This window comes from Nicotiana sylvestris, chromosome 9, assembly GCF_000393655.2.
Source record: "Nicotiana sylvestris chromosome 9, ASM39365v2, whole genome shotgun sequence".
Lineage (NCBI taxonomy): Eukaryota > Viridiplantae > Streptophyta > Magnoliopsida > Solanales > Solanaceae > Nicotiana > Nicotiana sylvestris.
The window spans coordinates 187418969-187433512 of NC_091065.1; the positions used below are offsets into that span (position 1 = coordinate 187418969).

General features: G+C 34.6%; 2 protein-coding genes across 2 annotated transcripts; one reads left to right on the forward strand and one right to left on the reverse strand.

Moving 5' to 3' along the window:
* Positions 1-1956: 1956 nt before the first annotated feature.
* LOC104228220 (uncharacterized) lies at positions 1957-7711 on the forward strand. Its single transcript, XM_009780648.2, has 4 exons — positions 1957-2372; positions 6292-6414; positions 7246-7365; positions 7447-7711. The coding sequence occupies exons 1-4, from the start codon at positions 2345-2347 to the stop codon at positions 7509-7511; spliced, it is 336 nt and encodes a 111-aa protein (XP_009778950.1). The 5' UTR covers positions 1957-2344; the 3' UTR covers positions 7512-7711.
* A 2019-nt stretch (positions 7712-9730) lies between these two features.
* LOC104233692 (uncharacterized) lies at positions 9731-14097 on the reverse strand. Its single transcript, XM_009787126.2, has 4 exons — positions 13784-14097; positions 12259-12884; positions 10799-11314; positions 9731-10214 (listed from the first exon to the last, which is right to left on the reverse strand). Exons 1-4 carry the CDS (start codon positions 14055-14057, stop codon positions 10080-10082), a joined length of 1551 nt encoding a protein of 516 aa, XP_009785428.1. The 5' UTR covers positions 14058-14097; the 3' UTR covers positions 9731-10079.
* Between the last annotated feature and the right edge of the window lie 447 nt (positions 14098-14544).

Consider the following 14544-nt stretch of genomic DNA (forward strand, 5'->3'; position numbering starts at 1 on the left):
TGGTATAACCTTGCAATCCATGCACATACGTCTACCACATCTCTAAGTCCATCACCAATAATCTTCCTTAAGATTTTACATCGTCGTTATTAAATGTTAATGCGTAGTTCTTGAGATATTTGTATAAAATGAAAAAGATCAATCATATTATAAAAAAGTTACATTATTTATGCCTTGTTTGAGTCCAGTTTAAATTTTCATACAAATATATAAGATAATATCCAAAATGTTATGCAAAAGTTTGATTTTCGATATTAAACTGATATGCAAAACCAAATGTTTTATTAGTGATCTATATAACTCATACTTGAATTTAAGTAATATTATTTTATATGAAATAAAATATCTTTTTATTTTTATTTTTAATATTACTCTCTCACAGATTAAGACATGACTTGTACCTACCACATGTTAAGCACAACCACAATCTATCAACCTTGGCCTACTACCTATTACAGACCTACCTATGCATCCTCTATATAATGCAAATATATGATAAGAGTATTAAACTCTGATTTTTCATTAGATTTGTTTGGATAAGATAATAAGCTCTTATCACCATCCATAATAAGTTGAAAACAAAAGTTGACTTTTCTTATGTGACCAATTAAATATTACTCCCTCTTCCGATTCACTTTAATTGATATTATGGTTCTTGCAAACATATTAAGGAATCCACTTTTAACATTAATTAACAATGAAATTGATTATACTAACCTTAATTTATTCATTAGAAATATAACAAATACTCCTAGACTCTTTTCTAGGGGTGGGTGTTCGGATTGCACGTAAAAATTTCGATTTGAATTTTCGATTTTCGGATTGAAGAAATGACAATCCAAATCCAATCCAAATAAGATAGGATTGGATCGGATTTTTTAAGTTCAGTTTCGGATTTATCGGTTTGGACCTTATAAGTTGAGATGTCTATTCTTTTTGCAAAAATGAATATCCTATTGAAGTACTCATGTTAAATTGCCTAAAAAATTCCCTATTCTCACCGCAATCATCCAAATGAAGTATTTGAGTAATGAAATTATTATTAAAAAAATACAATAGAGACATTAATACGGCCAAAAAGAAGTAGAAATTGTAAAACCATGTCCAAATAGAAAATATTCTCACAGTAACTTAGTAATTAATATTGAATATATGAAATGATATCTAATGAGTATAGGGTATTGAAATTATTATTGTTGACATATGGATAATTGACTAAATATAAAGTATAAGAATTTTGGATTTTCGGATATCCAAAAATTCCAAAGTACCAAATCCATATCCGATGCGAAATCCAAAATTTTTAAAAATTGAATCCATAATCCGAAAATTCAAACCAAAATCCAAAAAATTCGGATTTCGGGTTACCCAAACTATGCTCCAAGGGAAACTTAACTTTGAAAAAAAGAATTACTTCTTGATATCTGAAAAAATCAAATAGTGCGGATCACAAAAAAAAAAATTCAATTAAAATAGACCGGAGGGATTATATTTTATTTTTCTCAATTTACGTGATACTCTTTCTTCGGTCAGAGACTTTTTTATATTTAATGACAATTTAACTTTAAAATTCATATTTTTATTTTTAATGGGATAATTTTTAATTACATAAATATCTAAGACTTATTTTAGACCACAAATTATAAATCTTAAAAATTCATGCCTAATCAATTAACCTTATATAAATTGAGACGGATGAAGTATTATTTTATGCAGTACAATTTTACTAGGATTACTTATCTTTTTTTTTTGGTTTCCACTATCCGTATTGGAGTCCGACTATATCCGAATTAGAGCCGCGTAGGGCCTCATTCGGGGGAAGTGCTCCCTACCAAAAAAAATTTTATACTCAGGACTCGAACCTGAGACCTCTGATTAAAGGAGGAAGAACAATGTTATTCACTGCGCCACATAATATGGTAGTGCTCAAGCTTGATTTTTTGGTTTCCCACCCCGATGTATGGTACCAATTATCCAGTGAAAACAACCAAACGAATCTAGTTAAAAAGAGGAAAGAAAAGAACCTTCTTTAGAAACTACCCCTCAAATAAATCCCAGGTGTCGTCGCTATATTTTGAGTTGGAATCATTTGTTTCCTTCTACTCTCTACAAAATTGAAGGTTGTATTTTCACTAAATATCTAGTAAAAAACTTCTGCAAATAAAGTAGATACTATATATGTATATAGCTGTCACGCTCAAAAGAATCAGAAACCAACTCAAAATCCCATTTGTTTTCTCTCTTTATACATTTAATATAAACTTTCCCACAACAGAAATTTATGTAAATAGTTCATTTCCCTCTTTAATTTTTCTTGAAAACTAGTTTCTGAGTGATTCTTGAAATGGGTTGTGCTGGATCCAAAGAAAATGGTACTGTTTTTGCTTTCTTGTTAGTATTGTTGGTGAAATTAGTTATTTTTGCCAAATTTTAGTTATACCCAATTTGTTATTTAGATATATGGTGTTGGTTTTTATGTTAGTTCACAGTTCTGTTAGTTAATGGATTTGCATTTGTTTTAAAGTTGGTTGCTTTTATTGTTTTTGCTCATTTTTGGGAATTTCCCTCCCAAGATCTTTTAATTATTATTAAGTGACTTGTTACTGTCTGTCTAAGCCTCTTGGTGGGAAGAGCTACCCTGTACCTGTGCTGGTGGGAGGTAGTAGGTTATAGGTGGAATAGATAGTATAGGTGTGCTCAAGCGGGCTTGGACACCACCATCATTAAAAGAAAGATCTTTTAACTGTTTTCTTGTTAAAGCACAAGTTAAATACAAATTATGAATTAGGTTCAAATGGTACGCGATGGATATAGAGGATTCGTATAGCTGAGCCCAACTAATTCGGGATTAAGGCCTAGTAGTAGTAGTTGTTGTAATTGTGAGAGAGCAAGACAAGCATCGTGTTGCTAGGTGAAACAACACGAATGCTGCACCATAGATGACAAAAGTCCAGTTGCCGAAGGCATCACTAACTTAGCTAACCTGAGTAGCATGGGGCACGTGGCTGATGTTGTTTGTATGACTTTTATTCGTGCTTAGGTATGTGATGTTTGAGAAATAGTCTTTTGATGAATTAGATGTAAGCTAACTATTGATTTCTTTTATTGTTGATCACCTTACTGTCTTATTGTTTTTATTCTGCTTTTACATGACTTTTTGGTACTGTCCCTTGTCTATATTTTCATTAATGTGGTGCTTATGCTTTCCTGAGCCGAGGGTCTATTGGAAACAGTCTCTCTATCCTCACAAGGTAGGGTAAGGTCTGGGTACACACAACCCTCTCCAGACCCCATGGTGTGGGATAATGCTGGGCATGTTGTTGTTGTTGTTGTAGTAAATAATGTGAGTGTTTTATGCTGATGGTTAAGGTTGTGGTTGTAGAGATGATGGTTGGTTGCTTATTTAACTAAAGAATTGATATATTAGTTATGCCTCAACTCGAAACTAGTTGAAGTCAGCTCTATGAATCATCTGTATTGACTAAAAATATGACAATAAAGTTTAAGTTGGAGAACCCATTGTGGGAAATGAAAGTTACCTTTTCCTGAGTTCAGACTGGCGCACATTTTGATCCGTAATGTGTTTTGTAGCATCATATTTTGGTTCTGATGGAGAAGCTATAGATGGAGGAGTAGAAGGGAAGGACTGAAATAAATTTGTTAAGTTATTTGAGGGAAAATATTAAAATCTAGCATTTGGTTGTGAATGCAGTCGAGATACTAGTCCATGAGAATTGATTTAAGTTGTTAGGCTTTTTCCGAGTTAGGATTCAAGTAGTAGGCTTTTAGTAAGGTAGAATTCAGGTTGTTAGCTTAGCCCATCAAAGGGGAGATTCTTAGGTTGATTAGAGTTCATTGTAAGTTCAGTGTGGATACTGTTTTACCTACGTTTGACGACATAAGCTTTAGTTTTCTTAATCAGAGTCCAAGAGAAATGCATCTGAGCAAGTTGAGTGTATGAATTCATATTGTACTAGTTTGCCCTGATTAGGGTGGTCTGATTGTCATCTCGTTTCCAGTCAGACATCCATTTGCCAATACGTAATTTGTGAAACTGTTTAGCACATCTTGCTTCCCTTGCTTTGTCAACCTATAATTTTTTAAACTTTCTGCATTAACCTTTCGGTTATGGACTTATACAATGTCTCTGTTTCTTTTCGTTATGAATAATAGTTGTTCCTTTGGTTACTTGTCTTTTTTAGTAGAAGTTCTTGGTATGCTATATGTTTTGTTGTTATCATTTTTTTTTTTTTTTTTTTTGATAAGGTAAAAGTTTTATTCATAAGGTACCAAGATGGTACAAAAAGTTACAGAAAACACCCCAAAACAGCGATATCCTATAAGCTTCCTAGTAAATCCAGAAACTCTAAGAACTTTTGATGTTCTGTTGATACACTACTTTTACACCAATAAAACAAGTTGTGAATACATTTGTTTCCAATTCTAAAAATGTGCTCCCTTTGTCCTTCAAAACAAGCCCGGTTGTTATCAAAAATGGTTTTCTGATGTTAGTGTTATGATGAGTCTTCTGTTTCTTGGTTAGGTCGCACATTGGTTGCTGGAATGGGGTTGTGGTTTATTTATATGATCTTGGCAATACCCCCCCCCCAACCCCAACCCCAACCCCAACCCATGAGCTAGTGTTTGAGGATGACTTAGACCCAAGGTCCATTTCTTCACATGGTATTAGAGCCAAGCCCATAAGTCCATGTTGTTCTGTTTCTTATCCACGCTCCAATTGTCCAGTCCTGGGCGTGTGGGTAGTGTTAAGCTCCACATTATTAAGGAAATGGCTGTGATCTCCTTATATGGTCTTGGATGATCCTCCCCTCATTAGCTAGCTTTTGAGGTTGAGTTCGGCGCAAGGTCCATTTCTTCACATTTCTTATAGTAACGATCTTCACACTTCACTTTCTAATGACGTCAGATTATTTTCCTCTGCGTGAATGAACTTAACAACCTTCAATTACCCTGATCTTTTGCTTTCCCTTAAAAATATGATACTTTATCGACCATATGTAATACATCTCTACTGTATGTCACATGTGGGGCGAAGTGAGTGTGATTGTCTTGTCAGTGTTTATTTATTTGCTGATAGTAATTTAATTATGTTGTTTAGAAAATTCGTTAATTTTGTTCTTATTAGTGGTATCTAGTATTGGATCTTTTACCGTGGCATTCTATCAATGGTTATCCCCAGACCCCACTTGTGGGGTTTTACTGGGTCGTTATTGTTGTTTCTATTAAAGGTTATATTCCTAGGAAGATTAATGTTTAGATCAATGTCTCTTATCCATATTATACCCGTCATACTCTCCTGTTATCACAAAACTTGTAGTTTGTATTTGTTCTTTACATAATCGGCTTATTTAAAGGCAAAAGCGATAATCCAAATTTCTATTTCTAAAGTGAAGATTCTAGTGTTAAAGGAGGAATATTGCCTGCTTAACTAGTTATAAGTGCGGATTAAACAATGAGAAAATGTTGGGCAGAAGTTATACCCAAATTATGCTTCCAAAATATATTAAATTTTTGAGTGATTAACAGGTAGCATAAGAATCTGGAACCCATCATACAACAAAAAGGGGGTTTTATAATTACAAGAACTATAGAATACATGGGGTGCGTCCCGAAAAGAGATGCTCCTGAGTGGATTGACACTTCATATCGGCAATTATGCTTTCCCATGACGTCGTGCTGCCTGCTATTGTCCGTTGATTCCTAAGTAATATGCATATTAAATTGAAATTACTATATGAAAAAAGGGCAGCTAGGTGCACAAAGCATCCCGCGTTCACGCATGGTCTGAGAAAAGGCCGCACCCCAAGGGATGTGACGTAGATAGTCTGCCCTAATGCAGCATTAGTAGCTATTTCCACGGTTCCTACAGGTTATATGGAGACAACTTTACCGTTGCTTCAAGGCTCCCCTTCAAAATGACTATTTGAAAAAGTCATCATAATAGAGTTGCTTTTTAACTCCAGAACGGATGATCTCCTCCAGGTATATAAGTCGCTTTGTCAAATAGGGACTAGCCGTTCTTTGCTCAAATAAACTGACAGAGGAGGTCATTAAGACTGGAATTATTAGTTCATTATTCTTTTACAGTATTTACTTTCAGAACATTAGGTAAGGGCACACAATTTCCGGCAGTGGTAGTTCATGATTCAGTTTGTTGAGTATCTAAAATCGATAGATCATGACCATATCTTTTTAACTTCTTATGTGAAATATTTGCTTTAACAGTACTCTTGAACTTCACGAACATCTGACCTTGCTTCTTGATTGCAGAAGCAGCTAAGCAGATACGAAAACCAAAGCCTTGGAAGCATTCAGAATCTATTACGAGGGATCAGCTTGTACGGATGCGTGACGAATTCTGGGACACAGCACCACATTATGGGGGTCGAAAAGGTAATCTCCATGTAGTTTGGCAAGTTTTACTGTATGCTTATTGCTAGTTTTAGGATTTCTGAATAACTGGCTAAGTAGAGACAGAAGTGCATGGTCTGATTCAACAACTTTACAAATTGAAATATACTTCTAAATTTTGCACAACATAACTGTGGAGTTGGTCCTTTCGCTTTTATTGGTAAGTCAACTGTAGAATCTGGAATGTATAAGTCATGATATTTGGCAATTTCTTTTTAAAGAAATAAAAAAATGTTTGACAATATGTATCGATATTTGGGTCGAATTGCATTAATCCTACATGGCAAGTAGGAAGTGGTTTAGTACAAATCAAAAGGATCTTCATTGATAATATAGTGCTGTACACTTAACGTTTGAGTAGCTATAAATTCTTTGACCTTTTATCTTAACAATCTAAACTCCAGTAATTAGTAAACTCCTTCATCCTTAACCAGATGTCTCGGGTTCGAGCCTTGGCTATGGAGTCACTTTTGTTAGGAAGCGCTTTACCCCCCAATGTGGGACTTCCCATTGCGAATCCGGATTTAGTCGGACCCCAATGCGGGTACCAGATACCGGGTGAGAAACCAAAAAAAAAAACTCGGATATATAATACACAATGGGACGCGCAATGTATTTGTGCTGTTTCACCTTGAGGATAGCTAGAGCTTTTGAGATTAAAATAACAATGTTGATTGTCGTGTTGGAGAGGTAATTGAACTGCTACCGCTAATGATCATACCTATTTGTACGTAGAAGGTAGATCAATTCATTAAACAGCATAGAAGATGAAAATTTCGTAAAAGACTTAAAACATTGTTTTACCCTCTTCAGAGATCTGGGATGCACTCCGAGCTGCAGCAGAGTCGGATATAAGCCTTGCACAAGCAATTGTCGACAGTGCTGGTGTAATTGTGCAAGCCCCCGATTTAACAGTATGCTATGATGAGAGAGGTTCGTAGTAATACTCTTTGCCAAACACTTTTAACTTCCTTTCTCTGTAATCTCACTATATCATCTATTGTTCTATTACAGGCGCCAAGTACGATTTGCCCAAGTATGTTTTGAGCGAGCCAACTAATTTGATTCGCGAAAGCTGAACATACAAGTTCTTCCTGTTGAGACCGTAAATTGTTGTAAATTACTGTCACAAGTTATTTCTTTCAACAATTGATATTGTTTTCTGCATGATAGTTCTATTTCAAGATATCAAAAAAACTATATCCCCAGAAATAGAACAGCAACAATGCATCAGGGTATTATTTTGGACACAATATGGAATTGGAGGTTGTAGCATAAAGTTCCACTTTTGTCTATACCTTTTGCTAAAATTCTCTTATTGAGCTAGTTCAACTTGGCAAAGGAAATGAGTCAAATTTTGCTTGTTTCTCAGAAATCAAAAGTTGTGTATAATTCATGTATACCTTGTTTTCTTTTTTTTTTTTGGTTAAAAAGAATTTTCATTTAACCAAGTATCAAATATGTACATATGACTCAGTTTATCTCATGAGTCAATTCTCAAGTGAATCGGGACTATGACAACTATTGAACTAATTTTAGATCACTAAAACTATACGCCAGTATAACAACTCGAATCTATGTAGGATAACTATTCAAACAATCTAATTGACTCTTCTATCTACAAAATTTTTGGCCATATATGTGCAATTGTTGTATGATTTCTCGAATCAGCTTCTTTGCACCCTTTTTTTGTTGTCTGAACCTTCTCCCATTTCTTTCTGACCATATATGATAAACCATTGCTACAAACAGGAACCCAATGATGCCTGCTCTTGGTCTCTTGCTGCTGGTTTTCTTTGTTGTCCAGATAACTTCCTCCTCCCAGCTTTTGACTTGCCTCTGTTCTCCTATCCAACGCAGTAGTGTGCTCCATATTGAGCTAGAGTAGGGGCAGGCAAAGAAGGGATGAGCTAGTGTTTCCACTTCATTAGAATTACCCAAGACACATTCTTGTGGAACTCGTATACCCCATTTCATCAATCTGTCAACTGTTGATAGCCTTTTTATGGACAGTTAGCCAAAGGATAAAATGGTGTCTAGGTAGGATGTGTTTGTTCAGCACCAAACCTCGCCAAGATACCTTCTGGAACTGGGGGATAAAGAACTGGTAGGCTTTTTTTATGATGAACTTCCCTTTGTCGTCAAACTCCTCAATAGCCACCATATAATTTCCAGCATTTGTCAGTTGTATACCTTGTGTTTAACATTTAAAATCAGTATATAATTTATGTATACTGGCTAGGAAAAGTAAAAATATAAATTCGGCCGACTGTTTATATAAAAATCCCAAAAATATTCATCTATGCTTTCCACTTGCAAAGATTTGCCAAACAAGTTGGTTTTAACTTCTTTCTCATTAAGATCCATTATAAAGGAGGAAACACTCCCCATTAAGGGTGTGTTTGGTATAACGAAAAATGTTTTAAAATGTTTTCTTGGAAAACAAGTAGTAATCTTATTCATTTTCCGGTATTTGGTACGCAAATTAAGAAAAATGACTTCTCAAGAGTATTCATAAATAATTTAGATATAATAAACATGAAGCCATAAACTTTCAAACCAACAACCTTCCGAACCCACAAATTTCATAAACTTTCGAACCGTTAAACTTTCAAAACCGCGGAATTTCGAACCCGTAAACTTTATAATTTCCAAACCCGTAAACTTCCAAACAGATAAACCTTCGAACTCATAATTTTGGAACTTGTAAAATTTTGAGCCTTAAAACCGATAAATAATAAAATTAAAACTGAAAAATATATTTTAAAAAAAATCGGGAGGAGGGGGAGGGCTGGGGGGACAGCAAAACGAAAAAACTGAAATTCGGAAAGAAAAAAAAACTTTTTTTGGAGAGGGGGTGGGGTGGAATGGTGAGGGTGGGGAAGGTTGAGAAGGAGTTTTGGAAAATATTTTCGCTTCTCTTGATAAGGAAAACATTTTTCTCCAATTGGAGGAAAATGAGTTCACAAGGAAAATGTTTTCCAAAACATTTAAGCCAACCAAACATGGAAAAATTGGAAAATATTTTCCGGAAAATGTTTTCCTTCATACCAAACACACCCTAAGAGTTATCTATTTTAGGGGCTCGAACTCGAAACTGCTGTGTATGATTGGTGGATAGTAGTTGATTTGTTTCTAATATTTGTTTGACTGTTTTATATTTGATGACATCTCTCCAGATTCACCATTGTGACAACCAGTTAGTTGTTAGAAGGTTTGGTTCAACCACTTCCACTTTAAGCCAAAGCTAAAATTGCTCATATCAGAAATTCAAATAACAAATTTCCAAGAAAGAAAATCAGTGAGAAGCTTCTTTCCATTTCTCTATTTCAAGTACACAATTTGGAAAACAGAAAAAACAAAAAGAAAAAATACATCCCTTGGGGAAAACTTGTGGTCTTTCTTCAGATCACATTGGATTTTCCCAAATTTGTACAAGGAATAAGGAGAAAAAAAAATATTTTTCCAATATTGGCGCACGGTAAAAGTTGATGACATTTGATCGGGAGATTATGAGTTCAAACCGTAAAAACAGCTTGTAAAGTAAGGCTACGTATATTAAATCCAACGTGGCCTGGCTCTTCCACGAATCTCGCCTATAGTGGGAGCTTAGTGCACCGACACCTAGCTGCCCATTTTTCACATTATCACAACTTTTTCTTAGGTACAAGAATGTCAAAATCAGTAACAGTCCACTCTGCCACTTGATTTGGATCTTTATAAATTTCAGTTCCCAAATCAATTGAACTCCATTTCCTCCTTGCTGGTTTAGTTCCTGGATCCTAAAACAAAACATGTTCCATCATTAATTATCATACCTTTTCTAAGTAATCTTGAATTTTACTCCATCATTCCCAATTTATATAACACTTCTTTTTCGAAATTCAATTTTTTTAATTTTGATCACGTATTTCAAAATAAAATTTACACATTTGAAAACTATATTAAAAGTACTATAAGTTACAATAATTAATAATTTAAAATATTTAAAAAATATATAAAAATAACGGTCAAAGAATAACTCGTTTGATTCTCGAAATTCAAACACCGTCACATAAATTAGGACGGAAGAAGTAGTAAACAACTCTACTTTCATAATTTAACTTTATCCAAGAGGGACAAGTTTTCCAAATCATGGTTAGAGTATAATGACATAGTAAAGATTTTTTACACTGATAGTATAGTGAAACATGTGATAGTAGATAAATTACTATTTTTACTATGTTACCAATTAATGTTGATCAAAGAGATTTACTCATAATTACCTTATAAAAAACCTGATTGTGTAAATATTTTTTTAGTATCGTTAGTGCAAAGAAGTTAAACTCGTTCTTAAATCCAAGAAAAGAGAATAATTGATCCGAACCTGGTAAAAATAAAGTGAATGTGACAACCTCCCAACATCAAGTTCCCATGTTCTTGGATCTCCAATCCAACCATCTCCTTTCCTAGTAGGATAACCATAATCTCCCCAAACAGGATGTGGCAAAATCTGCAAAATTTCCTGAGGCTGAGGATTACTATAAGGATCACAATGAACACTAGGCTGTTCAATATGTTCACCATTTCCAGGTGCACAATACATATGATAAGCCTCATAGGGAAAACGAGTCGTATCGTTTCGATGAATTCTTGTTCCATTAGGGAAAATGTGATATGGTGGACATAATTTTGGGCTATCTGGTTTGCACCAAGATGGTGTTTCTGGATTCAGGATCATCTCGCTATATCGCGTTACGTCGGATGTTACATTGCCATCACATGGCTTTCCATTGTTCTTCCAACAACTCCCCATGTCCATTAAGTAAAATTGGCTGCTTGGACCTCCTCCTCTTATCACATTCAATGTGAATCTCACCTTAAAATTTGGTGATTCTGGTATCTACAATTCACAAAAAATATTTATAATATCAAAGAATCATAAGGGTGAGTCCTTAAAATAAGGGAAAAGATCTAAATTTACACATCAGCTATACGAAATATCTTAATTTTACCATTTGTTATACTTTGCGATCGTTCATGCTCTTATCATTAGTAAATCATGCCGTATTTGCCTCAAAGTTTAATGGAGTTCCAACGTGGACTGAACGGTTTTGCAAAGTTATTCCTCTACTTTTGGCTATAATGTAAAATTTATCCTCCTTTACACTTCAGGTTGGAGCTCCGTTAGGGTCGAGGACAAATACGAAATGATTTACTAATGTCAAGGGTATGAATGGTCTAAAAGCATATAACGAAGGTTAAAATTATGATATTTCGTATAGTAGACTATAAGCATACATCAACTATAAGAAATATCTTAATTTTGTCTTTTGTTATACTTTTTGGTCATTCATGCTCTTATCATTAGTAAATCATATCGTTTTTGCCTCGAACTTTAACGGAGCTCCAATATAGACCGGATGGATTCCACTTGACAAAATACTTCGAGAAAGAAGTGCAAATCTATGCCTCTACTTTTGGCTATTCAAGTTGGAGCTACATTAAATTCAAGGACATATACAAAATGATTTACTAACGACAAGGGTATGAATAACCTAATAGCATATAGAGTAGGTTAAAATCAAGATATTTCATACAATAAAGATGTATTTGTGACCTTTTCCCCACATATGAAGAAAAAGAAAAGGGCAGTCCGGTGCACTAAGCTCCCGCTATGAGCGGGGTCCGGTAAAGAGTCAGACCACAAGGTCTATTGTACGCAGTCTTACATTGTATTTCTGCAAGAGGTTGTTTCTACGGCTTGAACCCATGACCTCCTGGTCACATGGCAACAACTTTACCACATACGAAGAAAATATTAAGAAAATTAAAGTGTGTACTCACAATTTTTGACATGCCCCTAGTTGGATAATGATATCCACCAGAAAAACCAAATGTAGCATCTGATCTTAAGTAAAGCATAAGCCAAGGATACTTTGTTGATGTCCTCAACACATGGTGAAAAATCCAACTATCTTTTCCTAATTCTTTCTGCCATTTAACAGAATAGAAAGAAATATTCTCTTCTCTTGTTTTACTCAATCTACTATCCAAATCCCATGTTCCATAAAAACTTCCTCTAAGTGTAGTCCTATTATGACCTTGTAATGTTGTGTAGTTGTGAAAAATCAATGGTTGATTCATACATCCTTTGCCAAAACATGGAAATCTATTATCAGGACCATATGGACCTATTTTGTGACCATTTTTCGGACATTTCGCAGCATAAGTATCCATATTTCCATTCTTAAGCATGATCATCCAAAATTGCCATGGTTTTGGCTTGTCTTCAACTTGACATTTTGATCCCAAATAGAGTTCTTTTTGTGCTGCATAGTTGTCAATATCAAGAATTGCATTTGTCTCAAGTCCAAGAAAAGGTTTCCCTATCCCTAACTTGTTTTCTTCCTCTGTCACTTTATGTACCAACATGTATGGTATTGCATTGCAAAGTGAACAATTATTTGCCCCTGTAAAACATAGCCATTAAATCTCAAGACAACCTAAATGATTAAAAAAGGGCAGCCCGGTGCACTAAGCTCCCGCGATACGCGAGGTTCTAGGAGGTGCCGGACCACAAGGGTCTATTGTATGCAGTCTTACTTTACATTTCTATAAGAGGCTGATTTTGCGGCTCGAACCCGTGAGCTCCTGATCACATGACAAAAACTAATTGATTGAAATATGGAATTCAACTCGAAGGCGGATCTAGAGTATTTAGGAGTCGGTTCAATTTAACCTATTATTAGCATAGACTATAAGGGGTCGTTTGGTTACCAAAGTAAGATTATAATCTCGGGATAAAATTTGAGAATGTATTTATCCCAACTTTGGTTACTGGTATTAGCTAATATCAGTATAAATTTTATACCAAAATGGTAGTATTAACTATCTCAAATTGGATGGGGGTTTAACGACCCCAGAATTATAATTCATGGGATTGTTAGTCCATGGATATCTCGCTTTGTAACAAACGAACCTTAAATATATGTGTGAAAAAGCAAGAAAAGTAGTATAAAGATTAAGTGGGCGTTTGGACACAAGAATTGTAAAATTCCGGAAAAAAAGTGAAATCTTTTTTAAAGTGAAAATGGTATTTGAAAGTTAGAGTTGTGTTTGGACATGAGTACAATTTTGGCTGTTTTTCAATTTTGTGATTGATTTGAAGTGAAAATTTTGAAAAACAGTCTTTTTGGAGTTTTTTAAATTTTCGAAAAATTATGAAATTCATCTTCAAGACTTATTTCGAAAAAAGTAAAAAATTGTGTATGGTCAAACGGCCCCCAAGTGTTGAATTCATATTTTCAAACAACTCACGATCTTGAATGTTAAATTTAAATTCTGAATCCGTCACTGGACGTCAACTGACCTTGTGATTGAGGAGAAGCTTTATAGACATCAAAACAATCAGCAGCTCTTGGACTGCCCATTTTAGCTACTTCTTCTCCAACTTCATTGCATTGATTCCATGCTTCTATTGCAACTCTTAGCCCATCCCTTCTCATCCCCGGGTCGCCGACGGCCGAGATGTAGTCATTTTCATCAAGATTTAAAGAAGAAACTTCAGAAAAAGACACTAATTTGATTGCAAGAAGAGAAAGAAAAATGAACCAAGAAGATGAAGAAGTTTCATGTTGAGCCATTGGTAAGTTTTTAGCCTATGTACAGCTTGCTATAAATACAAAACCATGTAGAAGGACAAAAGGAAGAACATTATTTTAAAATGTGTACTGTAGTTTAGATTTAGATTTATTTGTGAAATTGACAACTACTCACTTTATTGTTTCATTAACTTTTTTAAGCTAACTTCTTTGAACATCTTTGTCCTTTCCAAAAAAATAAAATAATAATTAGCTATGAACTATTTGCTAATTTGTCGAAATAGCCTGTAGCTACCAGGATGTTCTGATAATTCGTCGCTAAATAGGATTAACGACAGGTTATTGTTGTTTAGAGACAATTTTTCCATCGTTAATTTCTATTTTTTTTGGTTTGTAGTGTTTCTTTAGCTGGGGGTCTATCAGAAACATCATCTTTATACCGAAGCGAATCTAGGATTTAAGTTTTGTAGATTCAACTTTTAAGGTTTTTAACATTAAACTCATTATATTTTTAAATTTATGGGTTCAT